At 43.4% G+C, this 25,552-nt stretch overlaps 1 protein-coding gene across 6 annotated transcripts in view; it reads right to left on the bottom strand.

The window, feature by feature from the left end:
• Positions 1 to 25,552, bottom strand: part of CACNA2D3 (calcium voltage-gated channel auxiliary subunit alpha2delta 3) — a 785,949-nt gene that overhangs the window by 148,097 nt on the left and 612,300 nt on the right. For all 6 annotated transcript variants that reach the window (XM_067754783.1, XM_067754785.1, XM_067754784.1 and 3 more), the window contains 9 exons: positions 21,505 to 21,588; positions 16,940 to 17,011; positions 16,622 to 16,683; positions 15,193 to 15,260; positions 11,114 to 11,159; positions 10,857 to 10,954; positions 9,291 to 9,384; positions 6,028 to 6,123; positions 2,345 to 2,466 (listed from right to left, as the gene is read on the bottom strand). In XM_067754783.1, coding sequence (XP_067610884.1) covers positions 2,345 to 2,466; positions 6,028 to 6,123; positions 9,291 to 9,384; positions 10,857 to 10,954; positions 11,114 to 11,159; positions 15,193 to 15,260; positions 16,622 to 16,683; positions 16,940 to 17,011; positions 21,505 to 21,588 — 742 coding nt within the window. The remainder of the gene's footprint in view (positions 1 to 2,344; positions 2,467 to 6,027; positions 6,124 to 9,290; positions 9,385 to 10,856; positions 10,955 to 11,113; positions 11,160 to 15,192; positions 15,261 to 16,621; positions 16,684 to 16,939; positions 17,012 to 21,504; positions 21,589 to 25,552) is intronic.

Below are 25,552 nucleotides of genomic sequence, written 5' to 3'. Positions count from 1 at the left end.
CTTTCTAAATATAGCCATGGAGAGCTGCTTGAGATAAAGTTTTGAAATTATTTTACAGTGAGTTGAGAACTCTAGCTCTGATCTGTTGGTTAAAACTTTACTGATCTATAAAATTCTAATTTCAAGAATGGTTTTTCTGAACAAAACCATTCTAAACAGGGATAGAGCTGGAATGCAATCCTTACCTCAAACTCTTATTAATGTGATAACAATATGGTATTAGTATAAAGAGATTTTTAATTACTAACAATGTTTCTAATACTCATGAATTAAAAGACGCTGAGCACAAATTCCTAATGCCCGTAGTTAATAATTGTTAGTCCAGTGCCTACCTTTTAAAAGGTTCAATGAATGTGAGCTGAATGGAATCCAATTGAATTTAGAATCAGGGAGAAGGCAGATCTGAATGTGAATACACTTATGACCAAAGCAATTAAGAATTTTCTGGCCCGAGTCTAAGTTGTAATAAAAACCAGCTTCTTTTCCAGTGCGTACAGGTATTCAACACACAGGAGAAAAAAACGAGGGAGAGCTCCACCACAACACCTGCATGTGGTGATTTTTTAACATTTTCTCCAAATCTAAAGGGGCCACGAAATCTCCTAAGATATTATGTCATCCATAACTTTACCATGAACAAGGTAAATTCCTTTTTTATTATGCGATTTCATTGAAAGTTCAGTGAAAACCCCACCTGCCAAAAACCAATTAGACAACAGCCAGCCTTAATTAATCAGAATTTTTTTCCAGACATAATTCTTTGTAGGAAAAATGGTGAATAATAACAAAGCAAACTGACACGAGGAGCCATCACGCACGCGCGCGCGCGCGCGCACACACACACACACACACAGAGCACTTCTGGGAGATGCTCTCATTGCCCATAGCTCCTCCTCTCTGTCCAGTATTGGGAAAAAGCCCTTCTGGATAACCTGATGGCTCCTGTCCAGATCTAGCAAGCTAAGTTCTATTTCTTTCTTTAGAAGACTACGAAAAAGAAAGTATCATGAGACTGCACGATAAAAGAAGACATTATTATTGATAGGTTTGCAGCAGAATTAGAAAGTCCACTGTCTCTTAGTTGATATTTTCAGCAATGAAATGTGATACAGATAAACATATAAAGAAAGAGCCTTAGTACCTGGAAATTTATATTTGAGAACACGTGTATGTGCATGGCCGTGGGTAAACATAGGCCTGTCACCACAGGAGCACAGACTCCAAGAATCTTGGTCCTTAAAGGAACCTAACTGATAATCCCCTCTAAAACCCCACCTAGGGAGGGAATTTCTACAATAACACTTGGCCTTTCCTTGAATATCTTCATTAATGAGGGACCCTCTTCCTAATGAGTCCATTTAAATAATTATTAGACAACTCTTGCCAACATCTCTTCCACAAATTTTGAAAGCCTTATTTCTAAAGATGTTTTCATTCATGGAAATGAGCAAGTGCCAAAACTCTGGGAGGGGCTATGACACTAAGCGCTAGAGAGTCTCCATTAGGGTTGACTTGGGAATGCTTGCAAGAGATTAATACAAAAGGCCCTAATATAAAACATAAGTATATATTGAACTGTCCAGAGCAATCCAAGTTTATAGAACTATGTCTTATTCATCTCTGAAGTTTCTACAAGGCACGGTACAGAGCCTTACACAGACTGAGCACCAAAAATATCAGATGCATGAAACAAGAAAAAGCCGAGGATAATTGAAAAGATTTTCCAGTTTGTCTTGCTTCTAAAACTGGTTGAAATAAGGTAATGTTCAGTTCTTTTTTGGAGGGAGGTGATCTTAGTTTTTTTTACAATATCGTAAAACCTTAAGACTGGAAGAATCATTGGCTATGTGCCTCACATTGGTCACCACAGCTCCCTGTCAGGAGAGCACGAGGCTATACAAAATCTTAGTCCTTACTCTTGCATGTTGATTTAAATCAGTTCTGATGGAGAACTGTGGGCCTCCAGAGTGATCTGACTTGCTGAAGGTTCTGGCAGTGGATGTTATGGCTGTATGAATTTTCTCTAAGTAGGGCCATGATCACATTTTAGATTAAAAAAAAATCTATTAAGAAGTTTGTATTCAAATTCCACATGGTACAAAATAACAGTCCTGCTTCCTGACATGCTTTTTACACAATCTGGTTAAGTTAAAGCTTCCTTTTATTTGGAGCAGCAACACTTATGGAACTGGTCACTGGTTCAGAGCTAGGCCAATATTCAACACTGGCTCTCAAGACTGAATTTGGCTCCCTTAGCATCCAGCCTGCTCCCTCATACTCTGCACGCAATGCCCAGGCCAGCAGGACCAAAGGGACACAGCCAGCCTCCAACAAGGGCACCCACCTGTGCTGAATGGGATCGAATAGACAAAGCTCCCTGGAATCTGCTCAGCGGCTCTTCGGTACCAGAGAGGGAAATGGTCTGCATTAAAGATGTTCTCCTTGTCTCCAGCTTTCAGGAAGTCCCTTGAAATAGAAAAGAATAAGAAGAGCATGGAACCACTCAGCAAGGAAAAGCCAGACACGAGTGCATGCCAGCAGCTTTTGTTGGGTAAAAATAATGTTGGCTTTTAGAACCCCAACCTGCTTTTCTCAGTACAGAGAGGACCTGTGTAACATTGTATACCCCAGATTACTCAGAAATATCTTGTAGAGTCCTGGCAGTCAGACTCCAGTGGGTGAAATGATTTTTCCTAGTACACCTAGTGAACTAATAGTCTTAGCATCTGAAGCAAGCCAACAAAGCCTCCAGAAATCACACCAGAAGACCAAGGGGAGTCAGAAAGCTTTGTCTTGCCTTAAAATCCAAACACACAGATACATATCCTTGAGAGGATCAACATCTTAGGTAGATCTCTCTCTTCTTATAAAAAGGGTAAAGGAGGTAAAAATGGGTCCACATGGGGATCTTTGCTTCTCTCCCCCCCTCCCTACCCTCCAGCCAAACAGGACTGTTCTTACTTCTGGATACTAGGGACTGTTGTGGTGTTGGGTGAGACAGGTCTAGGTTTTAGGCAGAGCTGAATGATCTTGGGTGAGTTACTTGGGTTAGTTACTGAGTCTCCGAGCCCCATTTGTTCATCTACAAAGTGGGAATAATAATATTACACTTACCACGGTACTATCAGAATAACATAACACCATGTGTGAAGGGGCTAAGTAAACTGAAAGCGGCTCACACAAATATATGGGATTCTTAAAGCCCAAGAGTTTTTTCATTCTCTATGCTTTAAATGGAAGCTGTGAAGTGATAATTTCTTAGACTTAGGACTGTCTTAGGACTGACTTAGGACTTAGGAGGAGAGCAGTAACCATACGGCGGAGGCTGACATCACAGGTTGCTATATGTGTGTTACTACACGTGCTCCAAAAGGCCACACTGAAAGCACAGGATATATTAATATTGGGGATGGTGGCAGGTTACAGAAGCCATGAACTATAATGGATCTAATTCCAAAAGCATGTGGTGGGGACAGGAGACAGAACCTCAGTGTAGGAGCCTGATGATAGTATAGCTCTAGGATGGGAACTTTCTATTACCCAGACCTATCACCAATACTTTGAACTCTTCCTTGTATGCTCTCTTTAAAAAAAAACATAGAAATTCTAAAACCTTTCTAGACCTGGCTAATAGAGCGCATCCAAATAGTTGGGTATCAACAAATATCATTTGATTGGAGTGGGTAGGCAGGTATAAGACGCTAAGACAATGGAAGTCAAGGTGCCTCTACATGAATCAATGATAGGATTTTCCTGAAGACAAGAACTGTTTCACCCAACCAGATAACCAATGAGTATTCACTTTGAGTCACAATAATGTCACAAAGAATTCATAGTTGTAGATACTTTTAGCTTCCCAAAGCAGTTTCACATCCGAAGGTTTTCTGATCCTCACAGTAAACCAGGGAGATCATTAACCCATTTTTCAGATGTATCAAGTGAGGTGAACCAGGTACACATCCCAGCAGTCCTGAGTGTGGTCCTGCCACATTTCAAATCCATCACAATCACCTGTATATAAGACTAGCAAGGTGCTATGTTTTGTTGCTGTTAGTACTTTTCTTGTTTATTTGTCTTAATCTCAAAACATACAACAGTTTTTTGCTCTGAGCACTAGAAAGTCTATTCCTGTGTCTCCCTTTGCCACTCTGGGTCCTAAAAGGAGAAGGCAATGTGTACCCCAACACTTCTAGTCCTTCCTAAGAACTTGCATTCTGTAAAGTAATTGTTTGGGGGTACAGGGGTAAAGAGGAGTTGAAAAGAATCAAGTCACAACTATAGTCAACTTCATAAATGACAAATTTGAGAAGTTGAGGAAGAAAGAGTCCTCAGATGGGCATTAAAAGCCAGTTCACAAAGCATCCAAAAATCTATGGATCTGCCACTTACCAGACCTGGTCTTAAAAGATCATATGGTGGGTGTCCGGGCCTCATCTAAGAGACACAAGAGCACAGCTAAGCTGGGCTTAATGGGACAGGAGTGTTTCCTCATTGGGCTCCTGATGGGCCAACCCCTCTCAAATTGGTGGCCACCCTGTGCCTTGGTTATCCCCACCTCCCCCCTCTCAGGGACCCTGAAGGTCAGGATTTGTGAAGTTCCATGGTAACCTCTGGAATCACAAACACACACTTTGCAAACTCTCTGAATCTTAGGCTCCATTCATCCCTGGCCTAATAATGTCTCTTACTTCAGAGAAAAGAAATTGAGAAAACATATTAATGGGCTCAGGAAAGACTTCCCAGGCTCACACCAGCTCTGGTCAAATACCAATTTGAAGAATTAAGACCCTGTGGCTCTCTGAAGACAGACACAGGGGCCAAGCAGTGGTTTAAAAGGGCACCTGGGGCTTCCCTGGTGGCGCAGTGGTTGAGAGTCCGCCTGCTGATGCAGGGGACACAGGTTCGTGTCCCGGTCCAGGAAGATCCCACATGCCGCGGAGTGGCTGGGTCCGTGAGCCATGGCCGCTGAGCCTGCGCGTCCGGAGCCTGTGCTCCGCAACGGGAGAGGCCACAACAGTGAGGCCCGCGTACCACACACACACAAAAATAATAAATAAATAAAAGGGCATCTGAGGGCTTCCCTGGTGGTGCAGTGGTTAAGAGTCCACCTGCCAATGCAGGGGACATGGGCTCAAGCCCTAGTCCAGGAGGATCCCACGTGCCGTGGAGCAACTAAGCCCATGCGCCACAACTACTGAGCCTGCGCTCTAGAGCCCGCGAGCCACAGCTACTGAGCCCATGTGCCACAATTACTGAAGCCCGTGCACCTAGAGCCTGTGCTCCGCAACAAGAGAAGCCACTGCAATAAGCCCGCACACTGCAATGAAGAGTAGCCCCCGCTCGCCGCAACTAGAGAAAAGCCCGCATGCAGCAACAAAGACCCAACGCAGCCAAAAATAAATAAAATAAAATTAATTAATTAATTAATTAATTATTTTAAAAGGCATCTGGGTACTGAACTTGGTGACACTCTGCCCACTGTCCATCTGGGTCTCTTTAGAAGAACAAGGAAACACTGTCAAACCCGAGAGCCACCAGAATGCCTGCTCCCGAGTGTGGGGCTCTACAGGCCCTCAGTCTCCGAGCTGAGGCACAGAGATTTACTAAAACATATACAAACAAATAAACACCAGACTTGAAACACTGCTTCTCGGGACAGGCAGGAATTCCTCAGCAGAGCTGCGGGACAGCTGAATGCCCTCCAGTCATTTGTCAGGAGGTGAGTGAGTCCTCCCACTGGCTGTTCCCCTACCAGCCACACCATCTCCAGAGTTGAGCGAAATGACTCACCAGGGCGGGAGAGGACTCCAGGACAGTGGACAGAAGCCAACAAGCGTGAAAAACACAGAGTCGTGGAAGGGCCAACAATGGGCAGGTGAAGACATACACTGCGGCCCCCGAGGTAGAACGGAGAGGAAAAATGTCAACAGGCCTGGGGTGGCCTGAATTTTGTTTCTACTGCTGGTGGAATCAATAAATGGTATAAGCTTCCCTTTCACTGTCCCACTTCAGGAGCTCCCTACTTACTGATTGGTGAGCTGCTCGGCCCCAACAAACAGGTTGATTCTCGAGAGGCCTGTGCGAGTGCCGAGGAAGGCCACCTCCACACCCTTGTCAGAATTCCTGAAACAGAGCAGAAGGAATCAGGGGGATTCTGCCAGACAGTAAGCAGATAATGGCTTCTGCATTTTAAGACTCATGGAATGTTTTATGAAATAACAGTCTTGAAGCCTGAAATTTTGGAAGAAATTATAGAAACATATGCACACATGCACACACAGGATGCAAACTCTTATTCCTTACAAAAGTTTTCGTGGTAATTCCTGCCAGAAAAACTAAGAAGTCCATGACCAAAGAAGCAGCAGGAGGAAATAAATGCATCCCGAATGCTAAATAAACACACCTTTATCTCAAGGTTCTGGGTGCAAGTTCAGAAAGAGCAGGCCAACTTTGAGGAGAGGAAGAAAAGCCTTAGAGCTAGCTGTTTCATCTGATGCTACCAAGCCTATTCTTGGTTCTGAGACCGTTAGTGGAATCTGCCATTAGCGAAAAGAAGCAACTGAGTCACTGACTCAAGTCTGTAGTATCCCACAGCCTGGAAATGTTTAGGACTTGAATTCTACACCATTTTGGGGGCACCAACTGGTAACTTCTACTAAAGAATAGGCCTTATCCTCACCACCAACCCCAGAGGGATGAGTAAAGAAATGACTTCTGTAAATAGCCCTACAGGACGCCACACATAGGAACTCTAAGGACAGCCTTAGCAAAGAAGACTCATTTGAAAATTCAGCAAAGATTTTTTTTTCAACATTCAAGGCAAATTTTATATGTTTGAACATGTTCTTCAGGGTTTTCTCAGTGGATACTTCTTCAGAAAAACAGCAAATGGTCTTTCTCCACAAATATATAATTTTATTCTACAAAAAAATATGAAGAGAATACTGATTCCTGAGTTTGCTTCCCACCCTAGATGCTAGTAGCAATTTGATTCCAAGCTTTATCCATGTCATCTTCAGTATAAGATAATTTAGTTACTTGATCTCTGATGGTTGTCAAAGTGGTCAATACTACCTTTAAGTATTTAAGGGATGAATAAAAACAAACATTATGCATTTGTTTCTGCTCGTAGCCTACAGCAAATTGTAAAGTCGGGCTGCCCAATCAGTTACAGATGTGGACTACAATGCAAGCTACCATTTTGGAAATCTTTAGCATCTGTTAGGGGTGAATCAGCAATCTTTCCACAGGATTTTGAGTTTCATGAGAACCTAAAAGAAACATTTCCACTAGAGAATGCAATCACAGGAAAGGCTTTGACTCTTTCCAAACCTCCCAGGGAATAAGATCCATGCAGGTAAGCAGTCCAAGGATACCCCCAAATATAATGAGAGTGGTTATATCTTTGGGAGTCCAGACTCATGTATTAAACTACCTACCTTACATCTATGCTTAGGAGTCATTTTAACTACAAAATGTCTAGAAAAGAATTCTGGCCATGTCCAGTCCCAAACCCGCTCTTCCTTCACTGTCTCCTGTCCTAGGAAATGGCACCACTATCTACCCAGATATTGATGTCATTAACCTGAGAATGATCCTTGACAGCTCAGCCTCCCTACCCTCACAGCGTGAACCCACCACCAAGTCCTGGGGGTCTTACTTCCAAAGCATGCCACAAGTAAATCCCTTGTCTCTGTGCCCACTGCCACTGCCTTGGTCCAAGTGGCAAATCCCTTGAACTGCTGTAGGAGCCTTTACTATTTTTCTTACCCCCATTACATTCTATTATCCACATAGCAGTAGAAGGGTCTTTTTTAAAAATGCAAATCCGATCATCTCCTTCTTAAAATCTTAAAATGTCATTCTTAAAATTCTTCAATGATTTTCCAATATTCTGAGTATAAAATCCAAAATCCTTAATCTGATTCCCAAGGTCCTGAACCACCAGGCCCTACTGTACCCTTGTCTCCTAACATCTTCCAGCCTATGCTCTACATATCAGTTCTGTTGGCCTTCTTTAAATTCCTCAACCATGTCAAATACTGTCTCACCTCAGGGCCTTTGCACATACTGTTCCAATTCCCTGGAATGCTCCCAGGGAACCCTTGAACTAGTTCCTGCTCAGAAAAGCCTTTCCTGTCTTCTATCTCCACTCTAAGTCTTGTTACTGCCTACATGTCTAATTTTCCTTCATAGTTATCACAATTCTTAATCATATAGCACACTATATATCACAGGTACCATGATGGTGAGGACTGTGTTTGATTGAGTTACCTCGATTTCACCAATACCTAGCCCAGTGCCTGGAACATAACAGACGTGCAGTCAATATTTGATGAATGAGTGAATGAAAATGAGAACAGAATGAATAATAGACCTGATATAGGAAAATATACAAAACAAGATAAAAAAAGGAAAGGAGCTAATAAAGAATAAAAAAGGAGAGAATAATAAAATAAATAATAAAATATTAATATTTTAATATTTTATATAAATATTAAATTTATATTTTAAATATATAAATTATAAATATAATTTATATTTTAAATATTAAATTTATATTTTAAATATTTTAATATTAAAATATTAAAATTTTAATATTAATAATATTAAAATAAAATAATAAAATAAAATAAAAAAATAAAAGAAAATAAAAGAAAATAAAAAAGAACTGAATAATGTATGACATGAAGGTATAAGGAAAAAGGAATAATTGTCTCTCTTATTTTTAATTGTTAACAGCCTACTTAAAATAGTAAAATACTAGTATTAATATTAAAAATAAGCTGCTGAAGCAGTTCTCACCCTCGTCTTTGACAACAACTACCATTGCCTGCCCTCCTCCCCCTACATCCTCCACTTCAGAAATAAAACTGCAGGGTTATATCTGACACCCTAATGAAATAGAGCTCTCACTTCCCTGTCCTCCTCACAACCTAGCCTGGCCCAGATCCCAAGTTCCCTCTAGACAGTGAAGGTGAGGGAGCCATGGCAGGGCAGGAAGCAAAATGCTCCTTCCGCCTCCCTCTCTCTCGGAAGTGTCACCCTACCTCAGCATACCAAATTTCATGTAATGTTAAAACTCAAACAAATTATATGTCAAACCCAGGAGCTTGCCATCCAAGCCAGAGCCGCTAATCTGCTCTAGCTCTTGTGGTTTGGAGCTTTGGGGAAAATTAAAGAACTTTAACACCAGCCTCCTAAAACAGTTTAGTTCTTTAAACCATAACCATATTTCGGACGGCTTGTGGGGAAATGGCCATGAAAGGGGGACACGTGCAACCACTTACTCAGATTTGTTGAGGGCAAGGCTGGTCCAATAGGCTTCAATGGGAGCACTCACCACAGCATCAAAAAGGACTTCTTGTATCAATTCTTTATCACCTGTTGGGAGGGATAGACTTGAGAAGATGGCTTTGGCTAGACCCCAAATTGTAGCATGAGAAGTGCACACTGGGCTCATTTTACAGTATCTACAGGCTACTTTCTCCTATGGTGTGTTCCTGCGTTAACCTCCCACCAGCTGAAAATATGAAACAGTTGACACCTGATATGCCACAACACAAGGGCCCCCAAAGCATTTGGATGAGATGATAGTAAATTGAGAGTCGTGGGTGTCTCACGCTTCAGTTTTCTACTTTCCCTCCCCATCTATTAGTTCATGCCATAGACCAGCACGCCAGCTCTGGGATTCGGAGATCAGAAGGCAGCACTCCTCAGTTTGCTCTTTTCATCCCCATTTCCGTCCTCTATCAAAATTTGCAATTCTTCAGGGCCCTGATCTTGGTTGTAAGGGAAAGGGGTGTGATAGCTTAAGAATGTCTGGGACTCTTATTTTGTCATTCCTTCCATCTAAGATTTTTTTTTTTTCATTTTAAAGTAGGACATCTGTCCTTATCCAAACGAATTCTTGATAGAGCTCTGTGGAAGAGGCCAAGGAATCAGGAGGATATCATGAATCTAGCAGAGGCATCCTAGAGCCCTACAGCTTTATCACCTAGCAGGCCAGTCATCACCTTAGCTGGTGGCCAAGAAGACAGTGCAGTTTTGTTATAAAAGCAAAAACTGGAAATAACTCACCATCAAAAAGACAATGAATAAATTGAGGTAATATATAAATTTAAAATGAATAATATATAATTATATATATATATAAATCTTAATATACAAAGTAATGAAAATAATGGCACATACTATATAAGGATATACATCCATATATCCAAATATTAGCTACTGGAACTAATTTATCCTTGTTCAGGGACTGTTCTTGCACTTGGTGAGCATCAGGCCTGCTGCTGCTCTCTCTCTGCCCCCCTTTCCCTGCCCCCGTCACCAGCTACTGGCCATTTCTGACTCACTGAGCTCCCTCAGAGGGCACTCTGTAGGAGGAGGGGCAGAAGAATATACAGTGCAAAAAGCAACATGTCACAGTGGCAATCCCACACCGGACAGAACCAGGAGGCCTAGATTATGGCCTTGGATGAGACAAATCCTATTTCCACCCCTTGTTTCTCTTTGTAAAATAAAAAAGCAGATATCGACAGTCCCCTCCCGGTTGAAACATTTTCATGTTACTCAGGCGCTTGACTAAATGGTTTGGTAAGGGGAAAAATCCAATGTGAAGTGTTAAACTGGGATTGGGGATTCTGCATGACTCTTGGTAACCCACATTCCTTTTCCTGTTCCTACAGGAAGCAGATATTTGGCTGGATTTAATGTGACTGATCATCTCGGCCAAAGCAAAGCTTCCCATGAAAACTGAGGGGAAATATGGTCTTGAGTTCACGCGCACACACACACACACACACCGTCCAACCACCATAGGCACACACACATGCATTTGGAAGCACACTCACATTGGAGCAGAGGTTCTTTGCCTTTGAGGTAGAGCTTAATAGCTTCTAGTTGAGATAGATGACGGTGCTCTGGGTGTAGGTCAGTGTTGCAGTAGGACCTAGGAATGTGACATGGCCCAAAACAAGAACATGTACATATTTATGGCATCACTTTCCTTTGCTTTTGAACCAGGAGAACTGGGCAAGGGAATACAGACAACTTGAAATCAAAGAGGGTAATAAACACCAATGCCGAGGAAGAATCATTCCATTCTTACCATTCGTCTGCCAAGGACACATCAGGGTGTTCTAAGTCATGCAGGCCTGGAGGTCAAGGAGAAGGGCATCATGAGTAAGTACCATCTGTGTGGGGCACTGACCACCCCCCTCATGCTCTCCTGTGCTTCAAATGTTCTAGGGCAAGGCCATGGGGGGTGGGGGTTAAGGGTAGACATCAACACCAAAGATATCTGCCTGAGAAAAGGGACTTTGCACATAGGAAACAAGTTCTGTTCCCAGGCAGAACCTTCCCCCCACGTCCACCTCACTCAGCCACCACTGCAACTTTCCCTGGCAGTCTCCCAGGAAAGCCTTAACTCCCTGAAGATAAATGATGCACCAGTGAGTCCTGGGAGAGAAGCTTAGCAAGATGGTGGAGACACCAACTTTGGAGGCCCGTACAGTACAGCCTGAGTTGGGAAATTGGGTGGGCCACTAAACTGCTGTGTGATGTTAGCAGGTTGATTTACTCTTTCTTCACGTGCAAAACAGTAATAATAATAGTCCCTAACTGACAGGTGGTTGTGAGGGTGAAATTATAGGTTGAATGATATGAGATTGCCAATACTCAACTGTTTTTGACCAGCAAAAATTGCTAGTTGATACAGGATGCTAAGTTAAAATGAATCATCAGTCTGGAGAGGTAGCTAGAAGAACTGAGGCCTGCAGGGAATTGGGGAGTTTTTATATATAAAATACCCGAGACACCCTAACTCTGTGAAATCACTCTTTTTCCTTGTGTCTTTATGTGACTTCATTTTGATGGGTCATGAGCAGACAAACACTTCTGAGTGACAACCTCAGGAACTCCAGTTTTTGAGAATGTCAGTTTCCCAAGTGACCAACAGTATCTTACTGCATTCAGGATTCCAGTTTCCTCCTCAAATACAAATGTACAAAATAAATAGCAAAACACTAGAACTATCATCACACACTCCTGTTTGATTTTATAGGAAGTAGGCAATGAATTATATAGAATATCATACTATATGACCCAAGTGGCCATATCCTGGCTCCAACACCTTCTGGTTGAATGATGTTGGGAATGTCGCTTCAACTCTTTGACTTATAGTCAGAAGATGTGGGTAATAGTGCCTAACTCACAGACTGCATGAGAGGGTTGAACGGAATAGTGATTAGTCCCTAGGACAATCTATGCATCCATCCATCCTTTCTTCCCTTTCTTCTTCCCTCCACTCCTCCCTCCCTCCCTCCCGTTCTTCCTTCCATATATTTACTGAGCATCCACTATGTGCCAGGTACTATTCTAGGTCCTGAGAACATAGCAGTGACCAATACAAAAATCACTGCTGCTCTCATGGTATTTACTTTCTAGCATCAGAAAAGAGATAAGTAAATAAAGTTAAAATACATAGCCTATCAGTAGTGAGGGCTATGAAGTTAAGAGAGAGAATGAAGCAAGGAGACGGGGTACTAAGAGATGGGGGGGGATGAGGGAAAGAGTTTCACTGTTAACAGTGGGAGTCAGATGCTTCACTGAGACAGTGACTTTAAGCAAAGAACTGGAGGAGGTGAGGAGAGAACCACGTAGTAACTGAGGTGCTCGCAGCAGAAGAAACCACAGCTGCAGAGGCCCTGAGCTGGGATCTCACCTACCTGGAATACTGGGTTAATGATATCAATTCTACATATAATATATTTCTAGTTTCTGTTCTCATCAACCTTCATCTGCAAAGTCCTCTCTGCCTATACTTCATAGGACCTATCAATGAGACCCTGAAGGGAAGATCTTTTTGATTGCTTCCTCTCTGAGTTCCTAGGCCACCAAGGAAATATGATTGTTCTCTAACCCTCTCACCTCTGATTTTGATCCTCCTGACAAAATCACACCTACTGTTTGATTGATAATGCTGACAATAATGACATAAGCTCTAATTTATTGAACAAGTACTGTGTACTACATATACATAAAGATAAAGTGTCAAGGAGATTCAGAAGAGAAACGACTTCAGCAGGTAGAACTACAGCCCATACCTTTAACCTCAGTAGCAACTCCTTACATTGTGAGCAAAATCAGCCTGTTCGCCACCTTGGTAATACCTGCCATTGTCAAGGCAGGTTGAAAATTCCTACATTCTATGGGAGATCATTCTTTACGGGACAACCTTCAGAAGCGGTCACCATCCCCAAGAAACTCCTGCCCTCTTTAAGAACAGAGCAGAATGGTAATCAAGCCGTGGCCTTTATGGATGACAAGCCCCTCTACTAGTTAGCCCAGGGGAAGCAGTTTTCTCAGGCTCTGTAACTCAGCAAAGCTGGCAGGATTGGAAGCCCTCTTATTTACAGAGGACCAACAGAGAGAGGAAGATCTGACCTCATTTGTGTGGATAACCAGACACTCTTCCCCTTGCCTAGGATTCAAACTAATTTCTTGCAGGATGGTTGCAGTTGGCTCTAAAATTCTCTCTGTGTGAGCTCTTAGCCTAACAGAAGATGATAGTGACTAAAGAAATGAAGAAGTGATCCAAAAAACAATGCAAAACAACTGTGTGTGTGTGTGTGTGTGTGTGTGTGTGAGAGAGAGAGAGAGAGAGAGAGAGAGAGAGAGAGAGAGAGAGAGAAGATGGAGGGTCAGGTCCATTGACTAAGGGAATGAACACAAGAGAGGCAAATAATCCATTAACAATCTCTCCTTTTACTGTTCTGATCATGAGCTATTTCCTCATCTTGACCTCAGATGGCTTAGATGTGAATTTTCTGTCTTCACGAGCAGTGACATCCACAGAGCCACACATGGCTCATGGAGCCAGAAAATTAAAGAAGTTAAAAAAAAAAAAAAAAAAGATCCCTGAGAATACATCCTGTTGAGTATCTTGCCCAAATCACAAAGTTGCCTGTTTTTCCTTGCCTGTTTCTAGGAAGAGGGAGCACATGATTGAATATCTCTGCAGTGGGCATACTCTGGGTTCTGCCCTGGTCAAGATGATCTCTTCACTCTCCTTCCTGTTCCTTAAGATCTCACAATCAGTTGGGAGACAAAACCCAAAACCCATGAAACAATGCAGGGACACTCAGGAGTAGACCAGAAGGCCATCTATGAAACCTGGCATCTCAGGGACTTCCAATCTCCTTCTTCATTCTCCACTGCATCATCGGAGTGAGCCACAAGGTGGTCTAGCTTCTGGAAGTTCACCAAACTCATTTGTAACCAGCTTTAACCCATTAAAACCCAGCTTGTAACTGACCTTCCCACTCTTGGCCACACTCCCTGAGGATACCCACAAAGAGCACTGGTCTGGTCCAACTCCTTCTCTGTCAAGATGCAAAACAGAACACCTAGGTTGGGCAAGTGACTTACTCAAGGCCACTCTGGGAGTGAAGCCTTTCAGAGGCCAGACCCACTCCTCCCTGTGAGCTGGTGATACTGGGAAAGATAACTTCTCTGAGCTACTAGCTTGTTGGGAGATGAAAAGGACAGTATGGGGGTGAGAGCAGTTTTCAAGTTTAAAGGGCTGTAACAACAGCTACCATTTACTGGGAGTTTCCAGTGCACTGGTGCTTTATGAAGACGAGAAGAGGGACGTCCCTGGCAGTCCAGTGGTTAAGACTCCACGCTTCCACTGCAGGGGGTGCGGGTTTCTGACTTACTAAATCATTTGAATGATCACATTTCCCTTGGACCCAAGCTGCCTTGAAGCGCAAGTGAAATTTGTGGCTCAACTATGTAGAAGACTTAAGGCTCGCACAGCTTTCTTTTCTTTTTCTTTTCCTGGGCTTGAGTTTTTATACTAATTCGTATTTTTCTTGGTACTAATTTTTATGTATGAGAAGAATACAGTTGGTGGATGGATGATTCTTATGAGTTGCCTCAACAACTTTGTGGATGAAAGCAGAACATAAATGAAATCACGGAAGGCCATCACTAGTTGGGAGTCCCACCATTCTGAATCAGTCTCGGAGAGCAAGGTTAACAGCACGTGGGTAAATGGTTGAGTCACATGTCCAGGGATTGGAATAAGGGTTGGATAGATGAGCAAATTCTTCAGCTAACCCAACAGCTGGCTTCAGGGCTTTCTTCCCACACAAAAGGATAAGATGGATGAAGGCAGCATCTTACCTTCTTCAATGGTTACATTCCCTCGGAAGAAATATTTCCCATGGCCTCTAGAGAGCGCCACACCTAAACTGTGCAGAGAAACAAAGCAGACCTTGAAATCCATGACACTGACTGGAACAGACTTGCAGGTGAACTTTATTTTCCGTTTTCACATTTCCATTTCATGTTCTGTAAACAATGTTTTTCAAGTTTACTTTCAAAACCCCACTGATTATAGTTGGTGTTGGTGTTTCTTAGATTCAATCAGCCGCTTCAGTGTAATTTCTGATTGGAAGTGCAACAGCAATGGGTGGCTCCTGCGTGTGTTTAAAGAAGTGTGGCAGCTCCTACAAGCCCTTCTAGCAAGCCCTTCTTTTGGATGCTCTTGCAAGTGCTACGTGTCCTGCTCTTCACTACCACCTTATGCACCCCTGCCCTACATTCAGCCACACACGGCTCTTTCCAGACTGTAGAGTTTGGGACGAGGGAAAATTAACCCCTTCTCAATGGCAAAAATGAACACTTCTACTGCCACTTGAACGTAGCCACATGACTGTATCGTGGGCTTCTCTGCCCAACCTTCTCCCTTGCCTGATAGATTTTTCACACTCTCACACTCTCAAAGTCTTGATTTAAGCTCCTTCCTTCATTGCCTAAAGTCAGAGAGTATGTTTTGATAACACAGTCTCTTCATTTGGTAAACCCACTTAGCAGTCATGTGTTCCATCAACTGCTCTGGCTCCAAATGGAATCCACCCATGATCCCTGGCCGTATACAACAACAACGCCACATTTTTTTTTTTAAAGATTAATCTAAGTTAGTAAATTCTTTCTCTCTTTAGCTCTGCAAGGCACCAGTTCAGGAACACAAAGAAGCCCTACCAAAATAACTTTTTACAAAAAGTGTTATCACACTAAGTTAATAGCAGGAAACTTTAGAATGCCACATACACTTCTGAAAGCAGGCAAGGGGGCAAATGCATTTTTCAGGATTGTTACAAAGAGAAATAACAGGATTCAAAGGCAGACAAGCACAGAACAGTTCAGAGAAATTAAAACGGAAGCACAACATGTAGGGATGAATATGCTACCTCCAAGTGTGAAGGATCATGGAAATAAAAGGCAGCAAGTTAGATGGTTAAGGACCCTGGTAACCCTCTGAATTTATCTATCTGCCCTTAGTTAGAACCCCAGAAGCTTATTTGCTTGATAATGAGATGCAAAGCCATGACAAATTGAGTGAGTTCTCCTAGGTGAGCCTGAACCATCTTCCCCCTTCTGGAAAACAAAAGCAAAAGCAGCCTGGGAAAAGCCCCTTCCTCACTCTTTCCGGCCTTTCGGCAGGGTGTTTGGTTATCTTCAGATGATGAGCTCTGAAAGCGTCAGCAGGTTTTGTACAAACACAACTGATGGGTCTGATGGAATGTCCACGTATTATGGTCAGCTCTACCTGAAAGGAGTACCCTTGATGTCTGTATAATAGTAGTCATTTGTCATCACCAAAACCCGTTTCTAGATTGAAAAAAAAAAGTCGTAGAGAAAAGAAAACATGGTTAGTCTGCTAGGTGAAGTTTTCAGAAATAAATAAAAATAAATGGACACACTATGATCAGGTTAACAGTACTACATGAATCTTGTTTGAGATAAGTAAAGACAAGAGAAAAATGATCTCAGTGAAAGATATTTACTCCAGATAGAACTTTCAAAGCTAATTTTTCACAGTGGTTTGTTTTAAATTAAGCGGCAAGAATGTTTGAGAAAAATGTACCCCTTTGTCCACTGTCTTCTTCACCTCCATGGAAAACTTCCCGGTCTTTCTATTCACCATGGCATTTCTTAACTGAAACAATAAAAGAAAATCGGAGTTAGTTCTTCCCAGGGTTACCATACTGTCTTGGACACCTTCCACCCTCCAGCTTGGGAGCACATTTGGTGGCTTGAGTATGAGAGAGCTGGGCTGTTTCCCCATTGACTCTTGGGGTACTTTTGCAGTAAGTCTGCATACTACACTCAGCCCTCTGAAATGGGGCTTCAGAAGAATAAACACCCAACTGCTCTTGTACAGGGGGAGAGAGGTTAACAACAATAAATAAATGACCATCAACTTCAATTTGGGGTGCTCGTGTAAACCTCTGGGCAACAATGACCAAAAAAGCCTCTGCAATGTTGACAAATCCTGAGAGTCAGAGAACGGACCCCCAGCAAATGCTAAAACACTCAAGCAGCAAGGGGAAAAAAAAAAAAAGAAGGGGGACGAGTTGCTTTTTCAAAAAGGGTATTGGTCTGTCATGTAGAAATCATTTTTCAAAACATAATCAAGTTAAAGATATTTTCCTACACAGTAGTTTTTTTGTTTTGTTTTGTTTTTTTAAAAAGCCAACCATTTGGAAGACAGGGATTAAGTTTTTCACAGCATGAATCATCTTCAAACACTCTGAGAAATCTGGGCCAATGAAAGGCCTGGCTGAGGCCGATGGGCAGTGAACAGGGCAACCCTGTATCTGATTTTTGGAGGTCCCATCTGGGAACGGTGAGCCTCCCTCCCTTCCCCCACCCCTGGCTGATCTCTGCTAATTACTTGTGGCCCTTCCGTGAGTTCAGAGAAGGACAGCAGACACAGTGATGAAAGATGTGCCGTCATGGGCACCAATAGGAGACGACGGGAAAGCCATTTAATGAAATAGGAGCAAATGCTGACATGCCACAGCCTGTCAGGAAAGGCTCTTTCCCAGTCCCACGGCTTGTTTTTATTTTCTTATTTTTATTTTTTAATTTTTTCCCCTCTTTTTCTCCTTTGAGGAGCTTGAATAAGATCTGGCTGACAGAGAACTACAGTGCTTGCAAGCAACCTAAATTTGATGTGGGGCTGTCTAGATTTGGGTTCATATTCTCATCTTCTGTGAGAGAGAGTAAGAGCATAATTTTTAGCTGGAGGCATGTATAAAATAAAACATATATTTTACTCTAGATATTTTTTAACAACACATAATGGGCATTTCTGGAAATATTTTCCCATTTTAACTTTTGTGGTTTTGGATGGGGAGAGCTGGTCCTAATTAAGTCTACTTTCTAACTCTTAAGAACGGCTCGATTTATCTTTGACATGGTTTTCATTTTTCCTCTTTCTGGTGCCTGCCTAAAGCCATTTGGGACCTTCCCCTCTCACATTCCCCAGGCAAGTCAGAGATTAGGTAAGCTTCTCCATGCCTCAGTGCCACCCCACCCCCAACTCCCAGTAGCACAGAACAATCAGCATCAGGACCTGGGAGGGTCCGAGGCCAGGGTCACTAATGCTTTCTGGAGGCAGATGCTTAGATGATTAGTCTAGTCTTTCCCTTTTCTTCAGTTATAATGGAAATAGATTACACTTATTGAACATTGAGGCAGGATAGCCCTGGAGTTCAGAAATGGACTCTGGGGCCAGAGGTTTATGATCTTGACCAAATCACTTACCCGCTCTGTGCCTCAGATTCTCTTCCTGCAAAATGGAACTAATGACAGCACAGACTGTCTCATAAAGTTGTAGTGGGAACTAGATGAGCTAATATGCAGAAGAGTGCCTGGTATTCCCTGAGCATTCAACAGATGTTACCTGTCCTGTATCATCATCCTCACCAGCATCATCATCCTCCTCCTCCCTTTTCTTTAATGTCAGACCCCTTTCAATAGCTCAAAATATTAGGATTCAAACTCCAGTTTGTTTGACACAGATATGACCTCATATCTTTTTTGGAAGTACACAGGGTCTGTGTTATAAATGTGGTCATTAAATTCAACAAGATTCTAGCTGCCAAGAGGAGTAGGATGCTTCTTCCAAGAACTTCTCTGCAGCTGGGCAGACTCATGCTGCTTCTTCCTCAGTGGGCTCTGCTTGTCTGGTCTTTTGCAGATCTTGACCTAAAGTCTGCCCTCTGCTACTTACATGCAAACCTCACTGGTGGACACATGGGCATGTGGGATCTTGTGTAGCCTTCACAGAGATGCTTTGTATAGGTTCCAGAATTCTCTAATCAAGCGAGTGCAAATTCCTAGGAGAGAAATGGTGACTTGGGTTTTCCCAATCAAGCACGTTGGTAGTGAAGGAATTCCTATCTCAAATGTACCTTATTTCCAAGGAGACAAGAGACCCAAACAAAAGAGACAACCAAAGGCCAACTGAAGAATAAGAGCAATGAACTTTCTGGAGGTGTGGGAACTCTGAAGGTAGACACTCAGAACTCAGTCCTGGGAATCAGATGAAGGTAAAGAACGTGGCACAGGCTGAGAATCCGATGACAAAGGAAGAAAAGAGCAAGGAAACAGAAAGCATTTGTCAAATTGTTGTTAGTAAAAGGAGATATCAGCGCATGGAAAATTAACTTGGGCACAGGTGATAATGACTAGACACCTGGGGTACAGATGAGCCAAGCAATAAATCCCTTCAAGTAACCTGCAAAGGAGAAGTGCGAGCGCCAGCCTAGTGTTAGCTAGCAGAGGGCCTGCTTCCTGGATGCAGGGACTCCCAAGTATGAACGAGCATCAAGCTTGCCTCCCATGTCAATTAAAATGTAAAAGATGAAAGGATGGGGAAGCATGTTGATGACAGGGTTCAAACGTTCTGGGAAAGAAAACAAAAGGATCCTGTGAAGTCAAAATAAAGCAGCTGATAAAGTGAAGAGGAAAGAGAAAGGAAAACAATGGAATGCACCCTTTAAAGTTTCATGATACAGTTTAGCAACTGACATTCATTAATGAGAATGAGGGTTGATGATGCTGAGAATAATACTAATAACAGTTACCACTCAGAGTGCTCACTGTGTCCATGCAACGATGTTGATGTTGACACTTTTCACTACAGTAACACACTTAGTATTCACAACAGCTCTGGGAGGTAGGTAATATTGCCATCATACTCATTTTACTGAGGAAAAAAAAAAAGGACATAAACCAAAATTGAGATGTAGAGAAGATAATTGCTTGCCTGAGACCAACAGCCAGCAAATAGCAGAGGTGGGGTCTGAACCCAGGCAGGCTAATACCTGAACTGCGTTCCTCAGGACTGTGCTAGCTTGCTTCTTGGTAGAAGCAGGTTGAAAGGGTAGGACATGTACATTAGGTGCAGTACAATTAAAAGACCCAGACGTGAATCCTGATGACAATGTTTAAAGATCAAGAAGATATAAAACTCTACCAGGTCACTGAGCTGACACAACGTCAGGTCACCGGCACCTAGGAAAAGAGAATGGATGAGGAAGTAACTTTTTATCAAACAGCAAAGTTACTCTATCTGAATGGGGTTTAAAAAAGACTGAGTCCAGATGAAGAAGGAAATAGGTTAAATTTCTAAAACAGATATGACTCTTGCATTTTATAGGCAAGGAAAAAACTCAGAGATTTATGCTAGCTGAGACATCCAGGTTGCAGAGGATGTGAAGAGAGGAAAAGCAAGCAGCAAGAGGACTGTGATGCCAGACATATTTCTGAAAGCACAAGAACCTAGCCTGCAGGTTTCAAATGGTTCCCCTCAACATCCCTTTGGAAAGCAAGACAGAGGGAGGGATAGAAACACTGCTGACTCAATGATGAAGCTCAAGAAAGGACTCCAGACAAATCAGGGAGATGCAGGCAGAGAAACATAGCCTGAGCACGAAGAATCCATAGAGAAAGGGAAGAGCAAGTGTCCAGATAGGAACACCTGGGAAGTTAGGATTTAATTAAGGACAGTCTGCCTGCATTCACAAAAGGTGGCATGTCTAACAAATCTGATTTATTGAGGAAGGGACAAGAAGACTGACGGGGCCTAGTCGTGGGCATAAGGAAAGCCTTTGATACAGTCCCACAGGCTGAATCTGTGTAGGAAACAAGCACGTGTTACTGCAGTGTGGCCTGGAAAGGGGAAAGGCTGGGGCAGCCCTGGAAACAGGGTGGCCAACCAAGCAGGAGGAGAGCGGCTCTGCCAAGCCCTGGGCTGAAACCCTGACAGGTGAGTTCTGGCCCTGACTGTGCAGCTGCCCGGCGAGGCTCTGGCCAAGCTCCCCTGAGGGAGACAGATCCCATTAATGGCGCTGAGGAGGAGTCTGGATTAATCGGGTGCAGAAGAGACTAGAGCCTAGAAAGGGATGGTTTTAGCAGACTGCACAAAGAAGCCAGGGTGGCTGGCCCATTTGCAAGTGGACCTACGGGTGGGAGCATTACAAAACTCCAAACGGGTACAAGGGCCCGTGGTCTCCGCGACCCTCTGGTGGCCAGGTGTCCCTCTGGTGGGACTCTCGGCTGGCTCCCAGGCAGCCTCCAGGTACAGAGGAGGGTACAGTGGAGCTCCCTTCTCACCAGGCTTGAAAACAAATCACTTACCACATCATCGCGGTCCTCCCACTCCACCTCCGAAAGGTCAACACTACTGTAGTTAGGTTTCCTCCGCTTTTTCCCTTCTTCATACTGGCAGGAGGGGAAGAGAAAGAAAACAATGACAAACAAAGAAAACATTTCCGTGAGCTCACTGGCCAGGGCAACCTTCATCATCCGAAGTCCTGGTTCATGCCTGAGGACTGTGAGTGGAGGGTCCTAGTGAGAAGCCCAGCAGCGGGGGCGGTCCTGGGGTTTCTGTGGCAGGAAAACCAAGCCCAGTCACCTGTAAACATTTGCTCCCAGCTAGGGGGAGTACACAAGCCAATTCTTTTCTCCCTATGAACTTACCTAGCGGACTCCTCACCTCTAAACATGCCAGATGCAGAGCCAAACCTTTCCCCTCCTTGGACATCCTATGTGTGCAATGCAACCTTCCTCCTCGACTCCAACACTTTTAAAGCCCACCCCTTCAAGACACAGGAAAGGGCATCTTACATAGTTTACAAAAAATCTAGTTATATCCCTCTGTGTTTTATACTTCTCCCATCCCTACCTCCTGCCTCATACCTACCTCATACTCCATGGAAACAAAAGTACTGATCTCCACATTTGGGCTCAACATCCTGGTAACATTTCGCAGACACACAGAATCTTCTACTTGCTATCACACTGGCCACAGCAGTGCTGAGCTAAGCACAGCTATTTTACCTGGAGTACATGTGGGTATTGGGACTCACTACCAGATTTAATGGCCATTAGGGCATTTCTCTGGAAAAGCTGATGAGTGCATTAATAACAGAGAAAGTTTTAGTTTTTTTCCCCCTAAATCACTGGTGTTAGTCACCTGGCAAGCCTACATTTTATCAACTGGACAGTCCTGCGTCTGGATGTTCCTGTATCTAGGGCCTTTAATGCTGTGTTTATAATGTAGGAAAGTCTGCCCTCTGCTGCAGGCTCAGGATAAGCAACCCCTTTGCCAGTTCATAGGATACGGCTGACGGCATATTGGAAAAAATACATGTGTATGTATAGGTTTTTTCTCTTTTCCTTTTATTTCTAAATTAGTCATCTTCTGACTTAATTCGTAGGATTCTAAGTGAGACGCAGCATCACTCTAGGTGTTTTAAGAACCGCAAACCACAGGTTACCATTTTGGACACTGCTCGGCTACCATGGAGACAGGTGCTGAAGGCACATGGTGTGGAAGAGAAAATCACTGCTGGTGTACTGAACCAAACAGGTCCAAACCGGCCCCCAGAGAGTGGCCAGACAGGGTAGATCTCCCATCACTGTGAGGCCAAACAGGGCCCAGTGGTTTTCCTGCCGTCTTGTCTTCCCTCAGGGCTGCATTTCAGGAACCCTGAGATATCCTTGGAGAGCACCCACCCTCACCACCCAGGAAGGCTGCCTTGCCTCGAAGGGGCACTGGGCTCTGACCACCTTGGTCCACTGCCCTTCCACTCCCTTCTCTCAGGTTTCCAATTAACAGACTGTCACGGTCAGTTTTATGACATCAGATCCACTCCAGATGAAGGGGAAGCGAAGTGGTTCCCTCAGAAGCCACTGTAAACGATAGCGGATTCACAGTTGGATCCTGTTATGGAAAGTTCACTGTGCATAGAAGCTGTGGTCCTCAAGAGAGTCAGGCTGGGGCTGAGCCTGTGTGACAGGAAAGAGGTCAGCAGGGCTGTCACCCTCTTCTCAAGGTGAGGAGGTGTGAGGGGGGAGGGGCACACGATGCTGGGAAGCCCACTTGTCCCCCAAGGAGCTAGAGTTGGACATTCTTGGGCCTCTGTTATCTGTGCTAATGCCCCCCAAGTCCTATATTGGTAAAAAACATTCCTGGGAGCCACTAGGCACCCCAGAAGTTCCTATGGCCCAGCTTCTGACCATTAAAGGCAGAACTTTCACAGTTTCTTGGGTAGCCTAGTGCTAGGTATATACTGTCTTTTGGAGGAAGTTCTTCCATTGGTCACTTCAAAATCCTCCTTTATTCACTTATTCAACATACATTTATTGGACACCTAGCAAGCACAAGGTCCTAAGGAGATAAGTAAAGTCAATTAAACGGTGCTTCATTCTTTCCCAAGGACTTCTTTGTGGTTTATCACTCTTAATTCTGCCTATCTACAGTCAATTTATTGCCCATGATGCCTGTGGCAAGTTAAATATCAAACTAAATAGCAAGTTAAATAAGATCACAGAGCCAGTATGGAGGAGGACACCCCTACCTACCCACAGCCCCTGACCAAATTTTCATGGCTAAGCCTCAAGTCATTTCAACTGCTGCTAAAGAAATTCAAAAAGACCCCCAAGGCCCTTCATCCTCAGAGAAGGTGTCCCCCTGTCTTTGTTAGAAGAGGAGAGCACAGTGGTTCTGCCACTTACTGGGCATGTGACACTGAGCAAGGCACCCAGCTGCTCCAAGCTTCCTTTTTCTCAATGGCAAAATTGAGAAATACCTCCATAGCCAAGGTAGGTTGAGACAATTAACTAGGTACTATATGTAAAATGGCAAGCCCATCCCTGGCACAGCATGGAATAAAACCTTAATATGCATGTAGCTAATGTGAGTCCTGAAAAAGTCATAAGCTTCTTGATGAAGACACAGGCTCATTGTATACAACTGGCTACTATGTCATTTCCTCGACATGAAGGAGACCATTTAATAATTTGTTGGGTCACTGTTGCACAAGCCATAGGGAGGCAGAAAATGTTTGCTGAAGATGATGGTGCCAGACCATCACACTCATATGCCTCCTCTTGGTATGTAAGATACTTGTGTAGTAAACATCAGGTTGGGACTCAAGACTCTCCTGGAGAAAACTTCATAACTGTGCTAAAGAACCCAAGTCCTTTTAGACGACACGTGGCAAAAGTGGAATCCACAGACATAGATTCCTTGACTTTTGGCCATTCCTAGGTATCTTCCTTCATTGTTGGTAATAACCACTCAAGAAATTCAGTACACTGCACTACTGGTATTCAAGAAACTGGCAGAGATTACAGAGTGAGGGGAAGGAAGATTTCCCAGCATACCGGTCTGTAAGTCACCATATTCCAGTAAGTCTCTAATTTAACTACATTGAAAGAAACAGATGGGACTGGGGACACCCCCTCTGGAACTCTACTTTAGGAATGCCCCTCTACGATGTCTGCTTAACCAGTGAAATAGGTATGAAATACTTTCTATTTGGGTCTTTATTAATGAGTGAGCTCCTTTAAAATATAAACAGTAGTGTCCCAGAGTGACTACTCTGAGTAAGAAAAGAAAAACTCAGTAGGCTGTTGCATAGATAAAACAGGTCAAGGACAATGAGTAAACTCCAGCATGATGACCCTAAATCCACCTAATCTTTTCTCCCATTAAGAAAACTTACTAGATGGCTAGAGACTAGACCTCCACTCGGAAGACACCTGGGCTGTGGACCACCACCACCTAACCCCCACATTTTCCGGGGTAATCACCTTGGCTTTCCCACAGGGAATCCCCTTGGACTCCACACTCAGTAAATATAGTTCTAGCGAAGGCAAGACCATCCTGGTTCAGAAGGAAGCCAGTGAGCTGAGTATGTGAGGGACACACACAACTCTCCAGGACACAGTGATTGGTTCAGGATTGGGGATGTAACTCATACCAACCCACATGAGACTCAGTCTGGTATGCTTTCCTGGATTTATCCAGAAAAACTAGCTCTCCATCTATTAGCATCACTAAGGCAGGAGGATGTGAACTTGAGCTCCTCGTGGCCATCTCTGCCACTACTTGGAGAGAGCCTTCCTGAGAATGAAACCAGTGCAGAGGAGGCAGAGAGAGTACATGAAGAGAGTCCTGAAAGCACGGTGTGTGTGCCTGGATCAAGCTGTGCCTGAAGTCTTTATACCTTTGGGTGTTTCACGTACCAACACATTCTCTCCAGATTACCCACCTTCCCTTTTTTAAAGATTTTTTAAAGCTGGCTTGGGTTTCAAGTGTAAGTATTCATCAGAGTTCCAACTTGTATATATTTAGTATCTTTACTTTTTCTTTTTAAATGAACCATTTTTAAAGTAC

The sequence above is a fragment of the Pseudorca crassidens genome, chromosome 10, assembly GCF_039906515.1.
Source record: "Pseudorca crassidens isolate mPseCra1 chromosome 10, mPseCra1.hap1, whole genome shotgun sequence".
Taxonomy (NCBI): domain Eukaryota; kingdom Metazoa; phylum Chordata; class Mammalia; order Artiodactyla; family Delphinidae; genus Pseudorca; species Pseudorca crassidens.
The sequence above is the reverse complement of the archived record's forward strand: the minus strand, read 5'-3'. Positions and strand labels throughout refer to the sequence as shown.